Source organism: Thunnus maccoyii, chromosome 13, assembly GCF_910596095.1.
Source record: "Thunnus maccoyii chromosome 13, fThuMac1.1, whole genome shotgun sequence".
Taxonomy (NCBI): Eukaryota; Metazoa; Chordata; class Actinopteri; order Scombriformes; family Scombridae; genus Thunnus; species Thunnus maccoyii.
Genome location: NC_056545.1, coordinates 2,915,244 through 2,938,349, shown reverse-complemented (window position 1 = coordinate 2,938,349; position 23,106 = coordinate 2,915,244). Strand labels below are relative to the sequence as shown.

Below are 23,106 nucleotides of genomic sequence, written 5' to 3'. Positions count from 1 at the left end.
AAATTCTTGTCAAGTGTAATTCAAATGTAATTCAATAATACAAACAGCATATGACCTGCAACTAACAAAATCAAATACTTCTTGCTTTCACATTTATTGACAACAGGGTGAAACATTTTGACCCACAACAGGCATTGATCACTGCCAATGCCATCCATGCCACACATCAATATTTCCTGTACACAAAACTTATATGACACTTAACTACCGTATACGAAGCATATCGTGCAAGTACAATTATGTTTGAAACTTGAATTACAGTGGCTATGGGCAAAAATACACAAAATAGTGTGTTCATATAAAAAGTTTACATTACAACAAACATGATTCTAATGTTTAAATTCCAAATCTAAAAAAAGTTTCTTATTAGGTTTTCTCAGTTTTCTCAAGCCTCAGTGTTTTTCACTCTGAAAAAGAGACCATTTACTCAAATCTGATGCAGACAGTACAAAGAATGCAATGCTTGGTGATACCATACTTAGTAGGCTTACCAGCTTTACTTATCATTCATCATCTCGTAAATTCATATTTTACCTGAAATATTACCCTTTCCAGTATGTTAGCCATCTTTACAAAGAATAAATCAGATACTGACTTCCACTCACAGGCCTGTTATCAGCAAAACACAGTACAACATTTTAAACTTGCTGGTTATATCACTTCTATTCTAATCAAAGAAGTATCCATCTGGTAGTTTTTAATGTATTTTACACCATTTTTCACTCTTATGCAGATGATTCGATTTGGAGTTGGGAGGTGGTGTTGATGATGTCTCTGGGAAGACTTTCTCGGGCCTCTTGCATTTTTCTTCTGGCTCTCTGGAAGGCCTCTGATAGAGAGAAAAAATACAAATAAACAACACATGATGAAAATAGTAAATACAGACTAAAAAAAGAGAACAAATGATGTTAACAGATTAACAAGACAAACCTGTTTTGCATATTAATGTCTGTCTTGTCATTTCACACATAACAGGTCTAAAACAAAAGTGCTACTATTCACCACATATTTTTCTTCAAATATTTTGGCTCCACTTTATGCCAAGACCCACTGGCAGCATCAAGGAATGAAAATAAAATGTTTTTGCCAGCCTGACTTGAAGTGCTGGAACAAACTTTGTGTTTTAATAAGCTGATCTTCCACTAAGCCTTGTTAGCTCACATTCAATACTGAATGACTACATCTGAGTGAATCTCCTTACCCAGGATGCTGCAGACAGCTCCTTGCTGACTAAATCCTCCCAGTTGATCAAAAACTTTCTGCCTCCTCTTCTTCAACATGGCGGCATCAACAAAGGCCCTGAAACAGACACAACATGAATAAATTAACACACCACAAATTCAGCTACTGTACAGGGAACTAAAACATCATTAAAATGATAAATGAAATATTTCAATAAAATATTGCAGACAAATATTGAGGTTTATAATAATCTTGACACCCATGCTGACATTATTTATGTGTGTTTGTCACCTTCATGTTACAGTGTTTACAGCAGTGGTTCTCAAAGTGGTCCTTGAGGGGGCTCCAGGGGGTCCCCAGCAAAAAGGGGTATGATTTATTTTCACTATAATTCCATCCATAAGTAACGCAATGTAAGAAAATATGACTATTTTGGTCATAGGTTTCATATTCTTTCTGTAATAAAACATCTAAAAGCAAAAAATCTCATCAAATGGGGGTCTGTGGTCTGTGTCTGTGTCAGTTTAGGGGTCCTTGATGTGAAAAAGTTTGAGAACCACTGGTTTACAATACTGGTATAAGAATTCTATTAGACTTTTTATATTTAATGAATTACCAGCTACATCAACACCTATCCAATTGATGCAGACTATGGACTGACAGTGTCCATACATTTTACTAGAGCCTATTTTGAACATGTTTGTGAGGACATTTCCTTATTAAATACAACAAGACATAGGGAATATGCATGGACAAGTGATTTTAGCCACTTTTTAGCATCTCTTCAAAAGTTTACATTATTCTAAACTTTAATAATTAAACTTGAATTATTCTACACCACCACCTTGCATTCCACGCTAAAAGGACACGGCTGCAACTCAGCACTGCCCCGTCCAGCCAGAATGCAATAAATCACATTGTTCCATTGTTATACATTTGAGCGTGTTTCATCTGAATCCCTGATTAACCAAAAGACCTGAATTTGACACCTGATAACAAAAAAAGTGAAAAGTGACAACAGTATACAGTGGTAAGTTCAGTTGTATGTTCACTGAATCAGATTTAGCTGCTTCCCTTATAGTTCACTGTGGTGCTGGAGACCAGCGTGACATCACAGATTTATTACTGTAGTGGTGAAACTAATATATTTGTCAGGCTAAATGACACACACAGTAAATATTTGACATGTAGATCTAAAGCATAACAATCACAGAAATGTGTTTTTTCCCCCTTCGGTGTTGGGTTAATGTGAACATGCTTATATCCACCATTACTTACCTGGCTTGCTGGATGCAGTGCAAGTTAAAGGTGACACTTCCTGTGGTTTCAGTGCAAAAACCAAAGCGACTCAGCCTCTCTCCCTAATATAAAAAGAGCAATATTATTAACTAAGCATTAAATATCTATATAAACAATGCAGGTTCCACAATATTCATAAAATTAGCTTTGCAAATGTTGTATCAGGAGGAAAATGTATTCAACACTTTTGCTAGGCCTCAATCATACACACACAATGCATCTGGTGACAAACACTGAATGTAACAAGAACTGTTTTACAAGAAAACTTCATAGGGGACCTTTTAAAAAAGACTAAGATTTTATGATGAGACTGTATTCTTTTACAAAGAAATCATAAACAGTGCAATTTAAGTAATTTAGTAGTGATCCTACTTTAGGTTTTCATTTAGCATTAAAGTTAAGCAATGTTGCAAATAGAAAAAAGTGTAATTAATCGGCATCAGGAGCATCATTTATGAGGGTGCCGTTGTGTAGAATATGGACACAGAACTTCCACATTATTAAACTTTGGACAGGATTAATAAATCATGCTCAGAATCACATGAAAATACAAACTGAAGTGCAAATATTCTGCACTTTCAGTTTAACTACTTTTTTGTGTTTTCTACCCTTTTTCTATCCATTTTCTATAAATTGAAGCATATTCTGAAGTGTCTTGCACTAGAGGTCCCTGTTCACTCAAAATAAGCTAATAACAGTGCAACTATTCAATGTATGTGAACATAACATCCAGATTTAAAAAAATCACTGTATCTTTGAGTGAAAATCAACAGAAAATAATGATCTTAAATTAGAGGTTTAAGCTGACCTTGAAGGTCCCTGGTATTCTGACGTAGCTGTGGTCTTCAAGCTCTGGAGAACCTCCAATAAAGAAGCGTCTCAGAGCAGAAACTGTCCCCGTCTGAATGGGTCTCCATGTATGACACGTCATTGTGTGTTTACCTGACACACACACACACACACGCAAAAATGTAGACAGTTAAGATCGAAGACTTGATGAAATGTCCATAAATGTATAAAACATGTAAATGCTTCGTTTTGTGGGTAAATTAGTGATTAGTTCAGCACTTTCCTTCAATGAGACAAGTCTGTTCTGAAATTAAATAACCAAAATTTACATTTAAAATGTAAAGTATGTTTTGTAAATGTTGAGCTGAAACTATGTGTTGATTAACCAATTAGTCGATTGACAGAAAATTAACTGAAAATATTTTGAAAATTTTTTCAGTGGTTTCAGTCACTTTTCAAGCAAAAATGCCGAATATTTGCTGGTTCCAGCATCGCAGCTTTTCTAAATAAACTAAATAAAAATTATAATGGGACTTTTTTTTTTTTTTTTTTTTTTTTTTTTACAATTTTCCGACCTTTCCGAGAAAAAATGATTAATTGTTTAATTGACAAAATATTCAGCAGATTAATTGATAATGAAAACAATAGTTCGTCAAAGCCCTGATTTAGTTGTTATAGTTTGTCCGGAGTGTACATGGCGTACCAGTCATGGCAGGAAAGAGCAGATAGCCATAGCCTTCAGTTCGATATCGTTGCCAGGTGTCCAGAGAAAGAACCTTGAAGTAGAGCACAGGCCACTGGGGAATTGGTTCTGAAATAAGGAGAAAACTCATGTATCCCTCTAATCTCATTATAATAAACAAAATCACTAGCATTAAACATATGCATGAAACAAATCCTTTAAACACAATACTCCACGGCTGATACTAACCCTCACTTTCTTTTTCACTCATGTAGAAAGCTTCAAAGCTGAAGGGGTAACTGAAGAAAGCCACGTTGTCCTGTTGGCAGACAGAATGTTGAGAGTTTAACAAATTTCAGTAGCCATGCTCTGAAGCTTTTCACCAACTTCTTGCATACACACCTTCCCCAATGTTTTGGTCCGACAGGTCTGGGTAACCCCTGAGAGTGACTGAAACGGCAGGCTGGACCAGTCTTAAATATACAAGAATAACACAAGTTAAAATGATAAACTGAATTTAGCTGGAATTATTCATAAGGTCTCTAATGGCTTTTAAGATTTGAGACCTTGTCGACACTGTTAGTGTCAGACAACAAAGAACACACAAAATGTCAGTATCACAATGTAAATTGTCCCTTAAATGTGACTTACTGTTGGGCAGTTCCATGAAGAAGTGGATGTATAAGTTATCATATTCAAAGCCTTGGGCTGAGACTGGGTAGAGAGAATAAGATGGAGATTTAAATGCCAAATACAGACGAATTAGAAATATATACAGTAATGATGACCACAGCTTTCCTACTCACCTATCTCTCCATTCATCAGGTAACGCAGAATACCTGCAGGAGGCTAGAGGACAGACATAAGTGCTAAATGCATAAGTGCATTAGTGAGGACAATTATAGACCACTATCAAAAGTGTTCGTTAGCTAATTAGCTAATGTAACATTATGTTTTTAGTTTTTAGTGGTAATATTTGTCATTTCAGCTCAAGGTCTGTTGGCTCCAGCTTCTCAAATGTGAGGATTTGATGCTTTTTTGTTATTGAGTATAAGTAAACTGAATATTTTTTTTCAGTTTTGGATTGTTCTGGTCAGACAAAACAAGTAATTTGAAAATGTAACCTTGGGCTCTGGGAAATTATAATGGGCATTTTCCCAATTCTCAGAAATATACACAACCAATGATAATTTGTCAAATGACTTACCATTTCAAAGTCCTGTCCAACAAGGCTATTGAGGTACTCCTTGTGTCTGACATACAGCTAGAAACAGAGAAAAGTGTTCATGCCATAAGCCTTCCCTTTCATATAATCAGTAATTTGACTATGAACATTAAACATTTCCTGGAGGAAAAAAGATGAACTCACATCTTTGTACATGTTCTGTTCTCTTTCCTTTTCCTCTGATTTCATGGCTGTGGATACATTCTCAACAGTAAGACGCCAAACTTCTCTCTTCTCCCCGTCTGTTACAATCCTGCACAACAACACACACAAAACAGACCACTTTTATTTTCAGAAAATTCCTTAATATAGGAAAATTAAGTATTTCCATTAATATGTTTTCTTTGTTCACAATCCATCCAATATTTGCAAGACATAAGTGAAAAGTGATGGACTATAAGCTGCTAGTGTGGCTACAAATTCAAAGTGCAGCTTTAATTTATTCATTTTCTTGTAGGTCATAACTTGTTTTAAAACATGTTGATATAATAGGATATAAGTTGATACCGGAGTGCTCTTGAACTTGCCTGTAGGGCTCTTTGCCATTGTTGAAGTCAGGTTTTACAATGACCACTCCACTGCCATCTGTTTTTATAGTCAACAGCAAATATTCATTCTCTTGCTGGCCCAACCTGAGAAAGCAAATACATGGAGAGAAAATCACGACTGAACCAGAGAACATCCACAGTTAAATTTTAATTCGTGCTGTCAGTGAAAGCTGCTAATAGCAAAACGGTCGCTGACTTGGTAAATTTCTGAGCTGCAAGACTTGCATCCTAAATATCAGAGCAGGTTGTTGCATACTTTATATCCTCTACCGCATTTTTTACCTGGTATTGACATGAGATCTGTAACTGGATATATTTGTTTATCTTTTATCTTTGGAGAAACGCAGGAAAAATGTATGTTAGTGAAGGTGTAAGTAAGTTAACAACATCCATCCATGGGAACTGATGGATGACACTAATGGATGAATGCCATGCTGCAAGCCAAATTTCACATGTGGGGCAATAAAGACAAAACTGAACTTAACTGAATGGAAATTAGGTCTTTGTGTTAACGGTCTTACCTTCCAGTGGGCCCCAGGTCTCCCATGATATGCATGGTCTGCATGGCATTGTTCACCACATGACTGCTCTTCACAAACTCCTCTGTGGGCTCAAAGTTGACGATCTTTGATTTTGGGATACTACTATCCCTGCAAAATATGCCAGACATGACTGGTTAAAACTATCTCACATTAAAAGTCCTGTCTGACCGAAGATTAACAAGACTGAAAATTATTAACAAGCTCCAAAGTTTCTTGATGAAATTCGATCCTAACTGCATTGCAATTACACAACTTAACGTATGTACTGTATGTTACACAGGCAGAAAGTTAGTCACAAGGAGAGACTGTAAATACTACAGTGATTATCACATGCATTTTGAGAATCAGCAATCAGAATACAGATTTTTCCCATGGAAGACGATCGTGATTATAAATCCATTTTTGTGAGTTGGTATTTCACCTACATGGTGCGTCTGTCCTGTCGTCTGTGTCTCACACTGGCCATCCTTTCAGCCAGGAAGGTGGGGCTGGATTTGGTTGTGGTCAGTAAATCAGTGCAGTGCTGCTTTCAGGATCAAAAACAACAAACTATTTACAAACACAGTTACGGACATGAATTGCAGAATTAGGGGCTTCACATTCATTTTCACAAAGAAAGGCTACGTTGGAATGAGACCAATACAGCAGGAGAAAAGCAGCTTTCTCTTGCACAGGAAGTGTGGAGAGAAATCTGGTTCATGTGTAACACCAAGGTAAAAATATCACAGCTGTCACAAATATAAAAACACTGACCAAAATAACAGAACACACAAGAGAATAAAATCAAACATCTTAGTTTGTTGTGATGCCTTCAGGAAATGTTTCAGATCTTTTGTTGGTTTTGGTCTTTTCGTGTGACTTGTTGACAATAAGAAAAATACTAAATAGCACCAGCCTCATCCATTTAACACTTACTTCCACATGTTGTGGTCTATGTACAACACCTAAAACAGGGCACAATTATGTAAAATGAATGATGGTTTGGAATTTGATGAGGCCAAAAATGACCAATTAATAAAGGTGCAGCAAGCAATTTTGACCCTTTTTCTCCTTTTAGACTTTAGTAAGATACTATGTTCCATTTTGACTCAAAAAAAAATTACAACACTTTACTTAAACACTTTACTAAACACACGAGAAAATACCACAATCAGAAGAAGTTTTGCATGTCTACCTCTGCCTTTAATTTGTTTCGTATGCCAAATCACAGTGCTGTATTGTGAATTATTGGATGATGTTTTTGGCATTATACGATGAAGCACAACCTACCAGTTGGTGGAATGGAAGACAGTTGGTATAGCGGTCATGATCAGTGTATGTGAAAATCCTGCGGTTTCGTCGGCCCTTAGCCCTGCTCAGGGCCGTGACTTCTGTGTGGTACTGCCGGTCCAGAGGGGACTGACATACCGCCTCGTTCTGGAACAGCTCCATCTCATACTGGAACCACAGACAGAGATATATGGTGGGGAGGAGGTGGAGGGGGTTGGGTTCATAAGCAAGGCACACAGAGATAAAGTTAGGTTTTTGCAAGGAAAAGTAAAGTAATAAAAGCAAAATAGTGCTTTAACTCTTGATCTTTAAGTTCTTTTTGATGTAAAGCACTTTGACCTATGTAAAGTTTATAATTATTATTTAGAGTGGGATGAGGATACTAAACAGTCAAAAGTTCTACCTGACTGAAAAGTTTCTCCTGCCAGCCAACCACTAGTTCCTCGTCATTATCACCTGGTGACAGAATAATAGAAATGTCAAGTTATTCAAATATGCTTAGAAGGAAACATTGATTCTAAACCATGTGTGCATGTTTAAAGACAAGTTATACATAATGCCTATTTCATCCCTTTATTCAATCTTGGTGGAAAATGTTACTTTCTGTGGACACCAGGACAAACAAAGACAACATGATATCACTCCATGTCAGGTAAAAGGACAAACATTTCAAGGTGTATGTCTTTTTCAATTGAAGGGCTTCTTCCTGACAACCACAGCCTGTATTGGATGTTTAACAGTCACGCTGGGAGAAATCCATCACATTTCTCCATCAACAGCAGCCTCAGTAGTCCATAACTCACACAGCCAAGCCATATTGTGTTTGGATAAGAGACATAACTTATTCTAAACTGAAAAATGCATACTGTTAATTGGCGGCAATGGCGTTATTAAAGATCAAATGAAGGAGGCATGTTGATGGAAGTGGTGCAACACATGAGTACAGTACAAGATCAGAAAAGAACTTGTAAAATATGGACAAGTGAAATTAATTAATTGTAAGACTATGCCACAGTAGATTTTTCCTCTGAAAAACAACATCACCATCAGTCCATGTCCCTGCTGTCGAAATAACATCACCTGTGTGGCTTTGTGAGCTGAGGGTCTCCAGTTCAATGGCTCCTCTGTCTTGCTGGGACAGAACTTGCTGCTGGAGGTGCTGAGAGAGGGCTGCTGTGGAGGTCACCCTCTCTATACGCACCCTAAGGTGGGAAACAAAGGGTTACCATGTTGAGATAAAGTGTCTCACCACAGGGTGTGTAGGAGCAATTTTTTTTTTTACATTGGGATAATAGAGCAGCTCTCTTTTAACCCAGCCTCCTGAAAATGATGCTACTGCCAATCTGAGTAATGTTAACGACACTGAGGTTAGCTTCCGATTCAGGACCAAGGGAAAAGTTAAGGGGAACGTCAAGGGAAACATAAATAATGATATTTAGCACCTGATTCTCTGTTTTTTCACCACTCATACTTATGAAAAAGTGTTATACATCATAGCAAAAGCCTTAACGCTATTTAAATCCACTTTCGGATTTGTGAGACCTTTATTTTATTCATGAAAACAGAAAAAAGGGTGAATTCACTACTTAGACTAATCAAATATGGACCAGATTAACAAGGAGGATTTGGAGATTTCACGAGTGTACGTATAGTGTTTTTTTGATCTAGACCTAGTCTAATGTAGTCTAGATGGAAAAACAGGAAAGTAGCCCTATTTTCAGTTTTCAGAAACAAAATACAGGTTTCACAAATCTGAAAGCGGGTTTAAACAGCGTTAAGGCTTTTATGTTTCCTTTAATCTTGAATCGGAAGCTAACTTCTACGTCGTGTAATGGTAACCGATATGAACCTGAGAGCCTTATCACTAAGCTAATGTTAACGTTAATATTAGCTACTTACTTTATTCTCAGGTTTTTGACAGCATCCCGGGACCGGTACACAGCTTCTCCGGTATCTGTATTCCAACTTTCTGCCATGAATATTTAGCTAGTAACGTTACACATGAGCGAAATGCTAATAGTTTGTTGTTAGCTACAATAAGCAACCAGCTTGTCTTTTTTCGCACTCGTAACGACGTGTAATGTGTTAGCTAACCGCTCGTATCGTTTGCAAATGTAAAAGTAAGAATGTCAGCGAAGAAACAGGCGATAATGTAAGTTACAGCTATGAGCAGCTAACGCACGGCAAATGGATAGTTGTCGTTGCCATAGAGATAAAGCCAGTCTTCTTCTTCTGGTGAAATTTGCGGCAGACGTTTTCTTCTTTGTTTACATATTTCATCGCCGCGGTTCGCAAACCAGCTTACAACATCTTTATCGCCACCCGCTGAACTGGAGTGTGGAGCTGTAGGTCTGGACCATAGACATACAGTCCGTGGTCTGGATCTAGGCAAGCTCCAATATCCACCTTATACAAGAAGCCTCCAGTGCACAAACACTGAGAATGGACATAACATTGAAGTAGGAGACATCTTGTGTCCAGCAGTTAAACTTCTGAAATGAACATATTTGTATACTTATATTTTCTGGAATTTTTAATGAGGGAGAAGGAGGAGATGTCATTACAAGATCATTGCCATTTTTTTTGGAGGAAAAAACATATCAGACACAAATTCTTATTCAAAGTAGAGTATTTTATATACATCTTACAACATGTCTGGAGGGGATCTTTTATTAAATGGCCTCCCAAGAAGACTTATGCAAGACTAATATAATGTTTTGTTTTGCTTTCTGTTTATAAGTCTCCTCTGCTCCTCTATTCCTTCACTCGTTCAGTATGTTTATGCATACAAGAAATTCGACTCCGGTTTAGTTGCTCTTAATGTACTTACACAGAATAACAATGCAACAATCTTCAGAAATATACACAAGGAATGACTATAAACAGGTGAAATTGTTTCTGTGGACTGTAAACAGGATACAAATGGGTGCAAAGAACAGGTAAAAAGACGTTAGAGATGTTACTTTATATACAGTACATATAGCAGGTGCGTTATATATGCAGCCTGTTCAAATATATAGTAATGAGTGAAATGTATTGCACATTTTGCATTTTAAACAAAATAAATATGTATAATTTGTAGGTGCAGTGCGTATTGTAGTGTTACTCAAGTAAAGTACAGGTACCTCAAAATTGTACTTAAGTACACTACTTAGAGTAAATGTACTCAGTTACTTTCCAACACTGGACACTTTTCAGAAGTGGTGCCACTATACATCCATGAGTGGTGCACTAAACACAAATGACTTCCACAACACTTGGTGGCGGTAATGGCGTGACATGGGCGCCATTTGTCAATAATTAAAAAAACGAAGAAGAAGGCCGACATCTCCCAGCCAATCAGAGCGCCCGGCGGGTCCTGAGCTGAGCCGTTGTTGTTGTTGCCGCTGAGCTGTCACAGTTTTGTTAAAACATTAAAAACGTAACACTCACAGCATGGCATCGTTTGTAACCGAAGTGCTCGCCAGCTCTGGCAAACTGGAGAAAGAAGACCTGACCAGTAAAATCAGCAAAATGTCGCGCAAGGTGGAGGATACGAAGGTAATCCGCTGGCTAACATAGCATTAGCTAGTAACTTACTTGAAGTTTAGCGCTAACATCCAAACTTTCTGATCATCTGACTGCTCATATATAGATTTTACGGTGCTCCTCAAAATAACAATGTAATAAAAATTAGCCACATTATTATATAATACTTATCGGACTTTCCAATTAGCCTGAAGCGAGTTTTGTGCCTTTTCTTTAGCAAGGCTGTTAGCTACGGTGCTGACAGCTACGTGTCACACTAACATCGAACATAAGGGACTGTTTTTACAGCCGAATAAAGTAAACCAAACACCCACAGTCAAATAAATTAAAACTATAAGCAAGCAAGAAGTAAACTGCTAAAACATTGATTGTTTGAGTATTTTGCTGACTTCAGCTTTGTGTACACATAAGTCCTTGCACTCCTTCACTTCTTTGCACTTTGAGTTTCACCATGAGTGAAAAGTGCGATACAGATTTTAATGTATTATTATTATATTATGTACACAACCACCTACTATATGTATATAAAATGTGTATCAGCACTCCTTATACTCTTCCACTTCTTTGAACTTATTTGTATGCTGTTTACAGTCCACAGAAACGGTTTCACCTGTTTTTTAGTCATCCATTCATTCATTCATTGTGTATATTTCTAAAGATTGCTGTTATTATATTTTGTGGAAATAAATTGAGAGCCATTATCAAATTCCTTGTATGTGTAAACATACTTGGCTGATAAAGATGATTCTGATTCTGATGTAGTGTATGAACATCTGTCCAGAAACAGCAAGTGGTTTTTGAGTATCCAAATACGTTTTTGATCATAGGTGTATGTAGAGACTTGCATATTCATGCTGAAACGACTAATCAATCAACAGAAAATTGACAATTGTCTGTTGAAACCATTAATTTAGTACAATAATTGAGTGTACTTAATAATTGAATTGTTTAGTACACTCAGTTCTGACATCTAGTATCCAACTGACTATTCTGTTAATTTTTTATGTTTGAGCTAGTCTGTTTATTTATTGTATATAATTCTTGTATAGTGCTGTGATTTCAACAGTCATGCTCTGGGCTTAAAAGCAAAAGGTTTATGTCATTACAGTTATCTAACAACTCTGTTTTCCTCATGTATCTTTCATAGGAAGAAGTATGTGACATGCTAAACAAGAGGTATAGTGACTTCCTACCTAGTCTTCAAGCATCTCAGGAGCTAATGATGCAGGTGGATGATGTCTCAAAAGAAATGGATGTCCTTAAAAATTGCATTGAGACTGAGGTATGTATGAGGTTTGTGTGAAACTTCAAATTAAATCGATACTTTAGCCAGGTCCCAAGAAAAAAACAGAACAGGCTGGATTCAATTCTAGTTGAGGAAGATTTGTAGTTGTGCCATAGTTTTTAATGGTTTGGTGTTTGTGTTTGTGGACACAGGTGCAGCAGGATATCCATGTGGCTGTGACGGAGTATGCAAAGCTGAAGCAGCAGCTAGAGAAAAATACTATCATCATAACAATGCTTGGACACCTAAAAGAGGTACACAACACATGTCAATTTACTAATTCAAATATAGTTTAATATTTAGTAGCATGTAAATAGTGTCAAAGAGTTTCCACACTGCTCCAATAAATAATTATGAAATGTCATATATAGAATAAAAGAACCGTATTGGCCTGAATATAAGACAACTGCCTCCTTTCCAGTGTTTGTTTTTGGAAAAAAGACTTGAGGTCCTCATCATCTGTGACATTGGTAATTCTTGGCAGCTTGACAAATGATTCAGTGTCCAGTCTCTTTATACAATAAAAATGTTGAGACTAACTCTGAGCTTGTGTTACACCGGTATTCTTACCATTCAAAAAGAATACGTGATGATGTGAATAAGTGCATGTTTAACCCTCAAAGATAATATGACCCCCACAAATATAATTTCATTAAAAATATTGTCTTATAATCAGGCCGATATGGTGACTTGCCTGAGAGGGAAACTGAGTAGGGTTTTGTATTAGCCTTAAATTAAAAAGTCTACCAATCAGAATTGTTTTGGTTGTGAAAATGTGGTGTTCAGCATCCACAATTAATACTGTATGTTTGATTGTTTCTGTGGCTGTCATACCTTCTATGTGACTCAGTTTCACAATGCTATGGAGGAGTCCAACAAAGCCTTACTGGAGAAGAAGTATGTTGATGCAGCCAACCAGCTGGAGAGGGTAAGAGCAGCTTACATCATGTCTGTTCACATAGTTTGACCTCTACTCTGAACAAACAATGAATCACTGTCCGTCATTGTTGTGTGCTGTGTGTAGCTTAAATCCAAACAGAGGAGAGGATTTTTTTTTACTCAGCAGTTTTTTGTGATATAATTAATCATGAATGATAAAGAATGACTCGAATGTCAGGAGAGTTGATGTAACAGGGGAAAAAAATGTGCTTTAGACATGATTTGGCTTCAGTAAACAGGACACAGAGCAAAACAAAATTAAATGTAAATACTGTCAGAAAATAAGACACTGTAATAAGATTAGTGCAGCTCCTTTGGAATTATGTGTGTGTCACTTGTAAAGACCAGTCAAGTGACACAAGCAACACTATTTCATACAAAATAGTGTTAAATGTGCTTAGTGGTCTGTTTTATTTTGCAGCCACTGTGGAAACAGGCGTTCAGTGCACTTAAATAACCGGTTTACAGTCTGCTTTCTCCAGTACCCTGATTTCTTAAATGTCACCTGTGTTTTGGAATCACTCAGAGCCCAATACACAATTACTGTATTTATGTGCGTTAAACCAAAGAAAAAAGACTTGAAGCATAAAAATATGTGTTGAGTGAAATGTGGCCTGTTATGCAGCCCATGTAGACAACTGTATCGACTGAAATCGAAGCATATCTGTTCACTCAGACGCACGTGAGACAGATGACGAACTTGAAAAACGTGGCTGAAATGCATCCTGTGTAGACAAGCCTTTATACAGTTACAAAAAACAAAACATCTAAAATACCGTCGGGTGTAGGGGTGAAGTTTTATTACTGAAATGCTGCATCTATATGCATGTCTACTACTACAGTGCATGTAAATGTGTCCTCTGATTACCTGCATTCTTAAGTGCATGTAAATTTACTGATTGATGGGTAATAATTATTTCTAGGCCAGGGCCAGTGTGGATTCACTGAAGGGTTGGAAGGTTTCCCAGCTGCCACTGCTCAGTGCTCTCAGCTCTGAGTTGATTGTGCAGAGAGAAAACTTAATTTACCATCTGGGAGACGAATGGAAGCGCCTCGTCATCTGGAGATTACCGTCCTCAAAGGGTGAGACTTCCTCAGAAAACTGGTTGAAATTTTTTTCAATATATGTAGGATGTGATACCAATACAAGTGTATGAAATATTGTTCTCTCTGTACCATACTTTGCTCAGTACGGACTGATTTCTCCAAATATAATTTCATCTAACAAAATAAGCCAAATACAAGAGTGTGTAGTGTCATCTTAACATAAACTCTTAAGGCACAGGGAGAGACATACTATACACCATCTGCACTGTTGAACTGGCTTTGCTCAAACTTGTCAGAGTATCTCTCATTTATTATTAGCCATACAGAGGATTGTGCAATCTGTAAATCAATACTCACTATCTCCACGGACTTCATTAATTCCAGCCATAGCCTAAAAATAGAACATTATCATTGATCTGTCCCAACCAGCTTGTACAAAATAGATGTATTTTCATGAACTGGTCTCTTACTCTTACTTACTCTTTACTTTTTTTTTATCTGAATGTGTTTGCAGTGACTCCTGGATGTGCACTACCAGAGCCTGCAGGTCCGAAGTCCTTCTTAAATGTGGAGCTTAACCTGAGTCATGCTTGCAGTAAGGACGATGAACTGAAACCACCTGCTCTGCTGCGCTGCGTCCTGCAAGCTCTGGCCATCCAGGGAGACCTTCAGCACAGGATCAAACTGTTCTGTAAGAGCAAGCAGCACTGCAGTGCTCACTATTAAATATGCATTTTCCTGATCTTTATTTTCTTAACATCTTCACTTTATTTCAGTTAATGTGATGTTGCTTTCCGGTGGACAAACTATGTCATGGAAACACTGTTTCTAAGTACATTGTTGGCATTTCTGCACTGCAATTTTTTATAAATTATTGGCTGACATGTACTTTGATAACAATATTAATTATTGGCCGAGTTGATTTATCCGTCTAGCCCTAAAGCACAAGGTATTCAAGGTCCGAACTGCTCAATACTGGTTGTTGTTGGCGCTCAGGTCAAGTACTGTTGAAGAACATGTTGAAGCCGTTGGTGATGTACCCGTCGCTGTCGGTGAGCGTGACAGAGCAGCAGGGTGAAGGAACCGTCCTGGCCTTACAGTGTTTGGAGGAGAGCCATGAGGAGCGATCCTCTCCTTCACAGGTCTACAGCAAACTGCTCCTGGTGCTCAAGACACTGCACTCACACCTGCTAGGTACAGTATCATGCTTTAAAGATGCACAGTATCACTGTATTTTACAATTTGATCAGGAGTCTTGATGTGTATATATAATTTAGAGTTTTCATTCATCCAGTAGAAACCAAAAAGTCAGCAGATGAGATTTGAACAAAATGAGATATGAAATGTTTATTACTTAGTTATTACATGTTTGTTATGTGTTCATCTTAAACTTTCTATTGTTGAAATGTTCCACATTGAACTTTAGAAAGGAAAGTCACATGTCTTAATTTTCAGATGTATCCATCGGTGATAAAAAGCTCTCGGCTATCTTGGGGGAGCTGATTTGGGAGGAAATTTCGCAGTGCATCATCCATGAGTGTCTGCTCTACTCAATCCCCACCAACAGCAGCCAGCTGGAGAAATACAACACTGTACGGACCTGACAGCAGTTTGTATAATGAGAATATCCTACATACAGTAGATGTACAGAGTTATCCGAGCAGTTTTTTTAGCACTAATGTCTGTGTGATGTCAGAGTCTATTGATGAAAATTACATCTTTATTGATTTATATGTTTTTCTTTTTTTTTGTACATGTTCAAGGTGATCAAGGAAACGGAGGAGTTTGAGAAGTCTCTGAAGGAGATGGAGTACCTGCAGGGCGATTCCACAGACCTGCTTAAATATGCCAGGGATGTCAACTGTCATTTTGCCAGCAAGAAGTGCAAAGATGTCATCGTGGCAGCCCGCAAACTCATGACCTCCAAGATGCACAACACTGTCAAAGTATGTGTGAGCAAGAGCAGAGTGTCTGGATGAATAAACTGGAGACAGGCGATTGATTTACTCGCCATAAACTAAAGTAGAGGACAGGAAATATTGAACAGGCACATTGGTAAATACGAAAACAGAAAGAACAGGCTGTCATTTACTTTGGTATTAAGTTTAGCTATTTTGAGTAAAAATTTTACATAATATTAGTCCAAGGAGAGATGGTTGTCATCCTTGAAGCGTTTTTTTTTTTCTTGTAAAAGTGAAGCATGAAATAGGAATAGAATATAAATCCCACATTTGTGTTGTCCATGTATGTTCTTTTAAGTGCAGCAAATTCATTCACTTGTCGGGTTATTGGAAGTAGTCTGACACCTGATGTGGTCCTTTTTCTGTTTCAACAGTAAAGATTTTGGGAGACACGTTCAACTCGTTTTCACCTGAGTTATCAGAAGCTCCCCTTGGTTAAATCGGGTTTCCTAAACACTTCCAGTGTTAAAAGATACACTATACACAGACTTGAAGAAGCTGTCTGCCTTCGCAACATTAAGGCTTCAAACAACCTATGATGCAACACTCTATTAATGTATTGTGATACAGGGACTGGTAAAATTAATACCTCTATAATTGACTCACAGAGAATGGGCACTCTTGAATTATACTGCATTATACTGCAGTCTGGCTTTACATGATGTGTCTCTCAAAGTCTCCAGATGATGGATTTTGTTTATCTTTTAGTTTAATTTCCAAAATTGTTTTTCAATCTTCCTCTTCTAGATCACACCAGACTCCAAGCTGCGTCTTCCCAAGCTGCCTGCTCCAGGTTCAGAGGTGAAGGTGAAGCAAGAGACCAGAAAGGAGGAGATGACAATGGAGAATGCAAAGCAGCTGTCTGCGTGGAGTCTGTGTCTGCCAGCCTGTCGCATCAGTGAGTCAGTGCAGCAGCTGATGGAGCTCGCGCTCAACACGCTGTGTGAGGCCGTTGGAAGCTCTACACAATGGTGCGTTATAGTGCTCAGAGACCTCACTGTCCTCTGAATAGAGCTAGGTGTGAGTCAAATGTGCCTGACACCACAATGTAATAGTCCTACTGTGTTTTTCTAAATGGGAAAGACTCCACTGAGAGTCATATCATACGCTGTAAAGTCTCAGCATGATTTATGATTATTCTATACACTTTATTCTTTATTTTAGCTCACAGCACTGTTGAATAGATGTGTTTTTTATTGGACCACCAGGCAGGGTTGAAACTTGTCATAACATTATAAGTAAAAAGGTTTCTGTTGTCTTTTTCAGTGCGTTACAGCTCTTCTTCACTGTGAGAAACATTTTCCAGCTCTTCTATGATGTTGTACCAACATACCACAAGTAAGGAGGTTTCCATTAAATAACATATAACAGACCAAACCAGCACATTTAACCTGTAGGTGTAAGTGGTTGCCTCCTCTTCCTCTGCTACTGCTATCCACAGGGAGAACCTGCTCAAGTTTCCTCACCTGGCTGCCATCCAGCACAACAACTGCATGTACCTGGCCCACCACCTTCTCACCCTGGGCCACCATTTCAGAGCCCACCTGCCGCAGCCCCTCGGCGAGGGCATTGCAACGTTTGTTGACATGGTGCCCGGATTCAGGAAACTGGGTAAGAAAACTGTTTTATAACTGCTGGCGACATTGTCATGAAATTCAGTACAGAAATTAATCATCACAAGAACTGATTTCGGAGACTCCTTGACCTTTCATGTAGCGCTACCATTGAAGTTTTTTTGCCCATGACCCACTTTTTGTCTGACAATGTATCTCCAAAACTAATGGCTGATTAATTATAAATTCCCACACTTTCTTGTAACGCCACCATCAGGCCAAAAGTTCCACTTCTTCACACAAAATGATCAATATCAGGCAGATTACTATGAAATTTACTGAGCACATTTATGCTTCTACCTTTTCCTTTAGTGCCACCTTCAGGCCAAATATTGTATTTTACACTTTTATAAGACTAAGAATCATATTTGCAGAGTTAGATATGGGCAGGGGAAAAAAGAAGAGAAATTGAAGATTATGTCAGGTATTTTTTTTATTTTCATCTTTATTAGTGTGATTTTTGTCAATCTGTCACTTTTCTGGCCTCTTATCCAAGTGGAATCTGGAGATTTACCTAGAAAGTAAAAAAGTCTGTTGCTGCACAAAAAATCTCACTTTTAAATCTTTTGGAACAGCTCACCAGTGTGTAGAAAAGTACACAAAACAGACAAACTAACAAAAGTTCAGTTACCATTAAGTCCCGGTCCCTTGTTGGAAGATTGAAATACTGAAGGTTTACATGCTGTGTGGACAGAAGAGCACAGAGGCTGCTTTTACCTCCACAATCACATTTTTAAAAATCATTTATTTATTTCTGTTGGCTGCTGTGAGCGTCTACTGCTGATACTGCTATAGCCAGCTGGTATGTATCTGGTCACAGCTCTTACACTGACTGGTCGGTTTGAAGTTTGAATTTGCAATAATTGTGAGTCGGTTCCAGTACTGACCTTTGTGGATGCAGGGCAGGTACAGGTTTGCAAAACTGTACCTGCACAGATCTCTTTTAGAATAGTAAAATTGTCATATTTTATTCATGTTGTGGGGTGTGAAGAACTTTTGAACCTCCTGGGGCTTCAGCTGATGAGACAGACAGATGATATGACTTTGTTGGCAGTTAAGCAAAAGGAGTAAATGAGTGATTGTGTTTGTCAGGTGCCCAGTGCTTCTTAGCACAGCTGAACGTCCAGAGAGGTGAACTGTTGGAGAGACTTTCCACCGCTCACAACTTCTGCAACCTGGATGATGAAGACAACTACATAGCAGCCAGCAAAGCAGTAAGACAGGTGAGAGGAAATAAAATGTAAATAAGTTATAATAATGAGTTTATCTGTTCAGAAAAATGTTGATTCAACTCTTCAACTGTAGATTTTATTGTTTTAATTGGTTTCATTCCAACTTTTATTCATGCGCTGCTTCTCATACATACGGTTTTCATCTGTTTGCTTCACTGCAGGTCATCCATCAGTTGAAGCAGCTGGGCACAGTGTGGCAGGATGTCCTACCAGTCAGCATCTATTGTAAAGCCATGGGCAACCTCCTCAACACGGCCATCGCAGAAATCATTGCCAAAATTATGATGCTGGAGGTTTGTCTTATTTTTTTTAAATTATGTTGCCTCTATGTAAACTTTGGCTGCTACCAATGCAGAGGTGTTACTACTGTTAAAAGGACATTACAGCAAATAAAGAACAGGATATCCTTAAAAATATATATAAATATTTTTGTGTAAATTTATATCCTGTTACAGTCACTAATGCGGAATTATCTCACTTTTTCAACAGTAAAATATCTTCTGAGTCCTCTGAAGCTAAGTGAAGACACATATACATAAATTAAAATAAATAAAAGATGGAATTCAAATAACGGCAGTCAGTGGCCGGCACAAAAAAAGGTGGTAGCTAATAAATGTCATGTGAAAAACACAGAGGAAGGGACCTGTACTCTAATAACTCAGATGATAATGATTTATATTTCCACAGCAGTCTGTGTGGATTCTGATGGTCAGTTTTGTTTTAGTTGTGGTCTCAGGTTGATAAAATGCCCGGACTCGGCCAAACAAATCTCTTGCCTCTCCTCACTCCTTTACTAGCAATGTGCACAACATTTAGGAAAGCAGGCTTCTTGTTTTTAGACAGTGCTGAACCTTTTACTGATATACATAAGTAATGTTAATCGCAGCAGATTGTATCAACTGTAGCCAACTAACCGAAGTTACTTGCCAAAATTAAGTTTAGCTGTTAAATGTGCTCCCTAGAAGCCAGTGTCCGTACCCGGCCAAAGATAATTTATGAGGTAAAAAAGCACCACTCTACGATCTTAGGTGGGCTGTTTGGGCCTATTTTAAACTACAAAAATCCCACAAAAGTCATATTATCTCTATAAGATGTGGAGATGATGTACTGTTTATTCATGGTATACATTATTTTGTTTTGTCATGATGAATTAGGATTTTATCTCTTACTTAACTGTCTCTAGGATATTTCCTCTGAGGATGGTGAGCACCTCCATACACTGTGCCAAAACGTCATTGAAGAAGGCCCGCTGGTCTTCATCCCCCTGGCTGAAGAAAACAAGAACAAGAAATATCAGGAGGAAGTTCCCCTCTATGTTAAGAAGTGGAGTACCTTCAAGGAGCTGGTCATCGTGCTGCGGGCGAACCTCCAGGAGATTGTTGACAGGTGAGAAGGAAACTTGACAATTAAATATCAATAAATAATTAAGTAAATAAAATATAGAAGAGGTATTTGCAGGTTTTAAAGTCTGGAAAAAGAGATTCAATTTATGTTAAAGTGTAAATTAATGATTTCATAAAGGATTGAAGTTATAAAATGATTCAGATATAGTTTTTATATAAAGCAGCTGTAGTGTGTTGCCTTTATCTCATTTATTCTCCCTGACTTCATCTGATTACTTTACCTACAGCAGAATTAGTGGCATGGTTTGTTCAAAATAGATTCAGGATTTTAATTAGCTCAAGTAATTGCTCTGTAATTAGCCCTATTCACTGCCTCCTTTTATAATAGGAAAACAATAGCTTACTCTATGATGAGCAGTAGATTATAGCAGATGACACACATTAATCATCATCATTCGTAGGTGTAGTGACACAGGACTTCTCATTTTTTGGTGTCTCCCAGCTTAATCGATTATCAAAATAGTTGGTGATTAATTTTCTTTCGATTGACTAATCAATTAATGGACTACTCTTTGCAGCTCTATCATAAAGTAAACAGGAAATAATTTTGGACACAACTTGACATGGTAAAACTCCTCCAGCGCCGCAAAAAACATACAACAGACTGTGTAGTTCTCCTCATGACAAGTAAACTGACCCTTATGTATAAAATTGTCAGAGTGCTCCTTTATAATTAGAAGAAGGGCCACCATGATACTTTTTTTTTCTTGTGGATGTGTGTGTGATTGGCTGATTTGTTGTTCCTCTCCACAGGTGGGCTGACGGTAAAGGTCCACTGGCGTTGGAGTTCTCCAGCTCGGAGGTGAAGAGTCTGATCCGAGCCCTGTTTCAGAACACAGAGAGGAGAGCTGTAGCGCTGACCAAAATCAAATAGATACTCCAAGTAAATGACCACCAAGAAGATACTGCAGCACTTTTTCCTCTGAGGAAAATATAATTTTTTGTCTGTATTCATTTCCTTTTTCAGTTATATCCATTAAAAAAAAAACATTTATGGGTTGAAAAGTTCGTCAGCAGATACAGCCCTGTCTGATGGCTGTGGGTATAAGCTGGTTGTAATCAGTCTGTAGGATATGTTCTGTCTCAGCACGCAGACTGCAATTAGTCCTACAGAGATTACATAAAGGCTTCCGTACATCAGCGTCCAGCAGCCTCAGTCATATAAGCATTAGAAGGTTACTGCTGCAAAGCCCGCTGAGGTTACGTAACCAGTGACTCGCCATCTGTTGACATGTGATGTCGTATGGAGGGTTAATGGAAACTTTGGGATTTTTCAGCTTGGACCCTATTTTTCCATCATTTTGTGTCTAAGTGACTAAGGGAGACAACAATTTATGAAATTTGTCCAGTATTGAGTGAGAGCGCTTCAGCCGGCAGCCGTGAAACAGACTGCAATGTAATCCTTTGAGGCAATGGCGCCCCGTCAGCGTACATCCACTACAACTGACAGGCTCAGATTGTTGTTAGAATTGTCTGACAACATTATGGAAAGGAGCATACAGAGGAATAAAACTTTTTTCTTTACCCTTCTTTGATCTGTTTGTTATTATTTCTAACCAAGTCTTACGATAGTTGAGTTGTTGCAGGAAGACAACGTTGGATATGTGAGTGAGATTTGGAGAGAGGAGTGCTGGGAAGAGTTTGTTGTGTTGGAGTACAGAAAGCGTAGCTTAGTGTTTTCTAAAAGAAGTCATGGCTGAATATTATGCTGATTATTTAGCTGTCTTCCTGCAACAACTCAACTTTCACACAACAACAAAAAGACTGAATCAAGTGAAAGGTAAAGACCTGTATGGTCCTTTCCATAATGTTGTCAGACACCTATAATAACAATCTGAGCCTGTCAGTTTTAGTGGACATACACTGACGGGGCGCAATTGCCTCAAAGAATCACATTGCAGCCCATTTTGTGGCTGCTGGCTGAACAGCTCTCACACGATACTGGACCAGTTTCAAATATCGTTGTCCCCATTAGTCACTTAGACACACAATGATGGGAAAATAGGGTCCAGGTTGAAAAATACCAAGTTTCCCTCTAATGTCTTTTTGAAATGTTATCAAACTTCATCTGTAGCTTGTTTCAAAGGTCTCAGTTTTATGTGCCGATGTCATTCCTGGAATGAGAGTTTGTCTGGAGATGTTTGTTAGCTTTAATCACGATGCCTCTAAATGAACTTTCAGTTCTGACAAAGGATCCTGAACTTTGCCTCTCTGGTTCAGAAGTTTCTTGTGAGAGCCATTAAACTTAACTCCTCTGTATTATATTTATTGTAAAATAAATAAACCAAAAGACTCAACTTTTCAAAACATTTCCAAACTGTTTTTGATGAATGAGTGTGGTGATTATCTAATTGTGATTGCTGAAAGAAAAGCCCCCAGTATTCGCTGTTAAAACAAGTCCAAACTAACTCAGCTTTTAGCAACTGAACACCTCTTGCTTCATGTCAGTGTCCATGTTGACCAGCAACAGTGAACAACAGCTGCAGGTGCGACTTGAAACTGCTTGCTATAGTTTTGTGTCTGTTCTTAATGAGTTTAGCTGACAGCTAAATCTCTTCTCTC

General features: G+C 38.0%; 2 protein-coding genes across 3 annotated transcripts; one reads left to right on the top strand and one right to left on the bottom strand.

Moving 5' to 3' along the window:
• Positions 1-75: 75 nt before the first annotated feature.
• mks1 (MKS transition zone complex subunit 1) lies at positions 76-9,797 on the bottom strand. Of its 2 annotated transcripts, none has more exons than XM_042432371.1 (18): positions 9,436-9,797; positions 8,617-8,738; positions 7,940-7,992; positions 7,537-7,704; positions 6,693-6,790; positions 6,247-6,375; positions 5,705-5,809; positions 5,322-5,430; positions 5,160-5,216; positions 4,759-4,801; positions 4,604-4,666; positions 4,355-4,425; positions 4,202-4,271; positions 3,974-4,081; positions 3,290-3,423; positions 2,461-2,543; positions 1,202-1,299; positions 76-829 (listed from the first exon to the last, which is right to left on the bottom strand). In XM_042432371.1, exons 1-18 carry the CDS (start codon positions 9,510-9,512, stop codon positions 726-728), a joined length of 1,692 nt encoding a protein of 563 aa, XP_042288305.1. In that variant the 5' UTR covers positions 9,513-9,797; the 3' UTR covers positions 76-725. The 2 variants fall into 2 exon arrangements, with proteins under 2 accessions (XP_042288305.1, XP_042288304.1); XM_042432370.1 differs by having other exon boundaries at positions 6,693-6,793; positions 9,436-9,795.
• Positions 9,798-10,869: 1,072 nt separating this feature from the next.
• zw10 (zw10 kinetochore protein) lies at positions 10,870-22,853 on the top strand. Its single transcript, XM_042432125.1, has 16 exons — positions 10,870-11,076; positions 12,212-12,346; positions 12,502-12,603; positions 13,200-13,277; positions 14,212-14,371; positions 14,850-15,026; positions 15,332-15,529; positions 15,791-15,927; positions 16,099-16,281; positions 17,044-17,267; positions 17,563-17,634; positions 17,738-17,907; positions 19,002-19,132; positions 19,303-19,434; positions 20,325-20,527; positions 21,298-22,853. The coding sequence occupies exons 1-16, from the start codon at positions 10,972-10,974 to the stop codon at positions 21,416-21,418; spliced, it is 2,328 nt and encodes a 775-aa protein (XP_042288059.1). The 5' UTR covers positions 10,870-10,971; the 3' UTR covers positions 21,419-22,853.
• Positions 22,854-23,106: the final 253 nt, after the last annotated feature.

Coding starts and splice junctions, on each gene's coding strand:
- mks1 (XM_042432370.1), bottom strand. CDS start 9,512: ATGGCAGAAAGTTGGAATACAGATACCGGAGAAGCTGTGTACCGGTCC. Junction 5,217..5,321: donor AACAGAACATGTACAAAGAT/GTGAGTTCATCT, acceptor CTCTGTTTCTAG/CTGTATGTCAGACACAAGGA. Junction 2,544..3,289: donor GAATACCAGGGACCTTCAAG/GTCAGCTTAAAC, acceptor TTTTTATATTAG/GGAGAGAGGCTGAGTCGCTT.
- zw10 (XM_042432125.1), top strand. CDS start 10,972: ATGGCATCGTTTGTAACCGAAGTGCTCGCCAGCTCTGGCAAACTGGAG. Junction 19,435..20,324: donor CCAAAATTATGATGCTGGAG/GTTTGTCTTATT, acceptor AACTGTCTCTAG/GATATTTCCTCTGAGGATGG. Junction 20,528..21,297: donor CTCCAGGAGATTGTTGACAG/GTGAGAAGGAAA, acceptor TCCTCTCCACAG/GTGGGCTGACGGTAAAGGTC.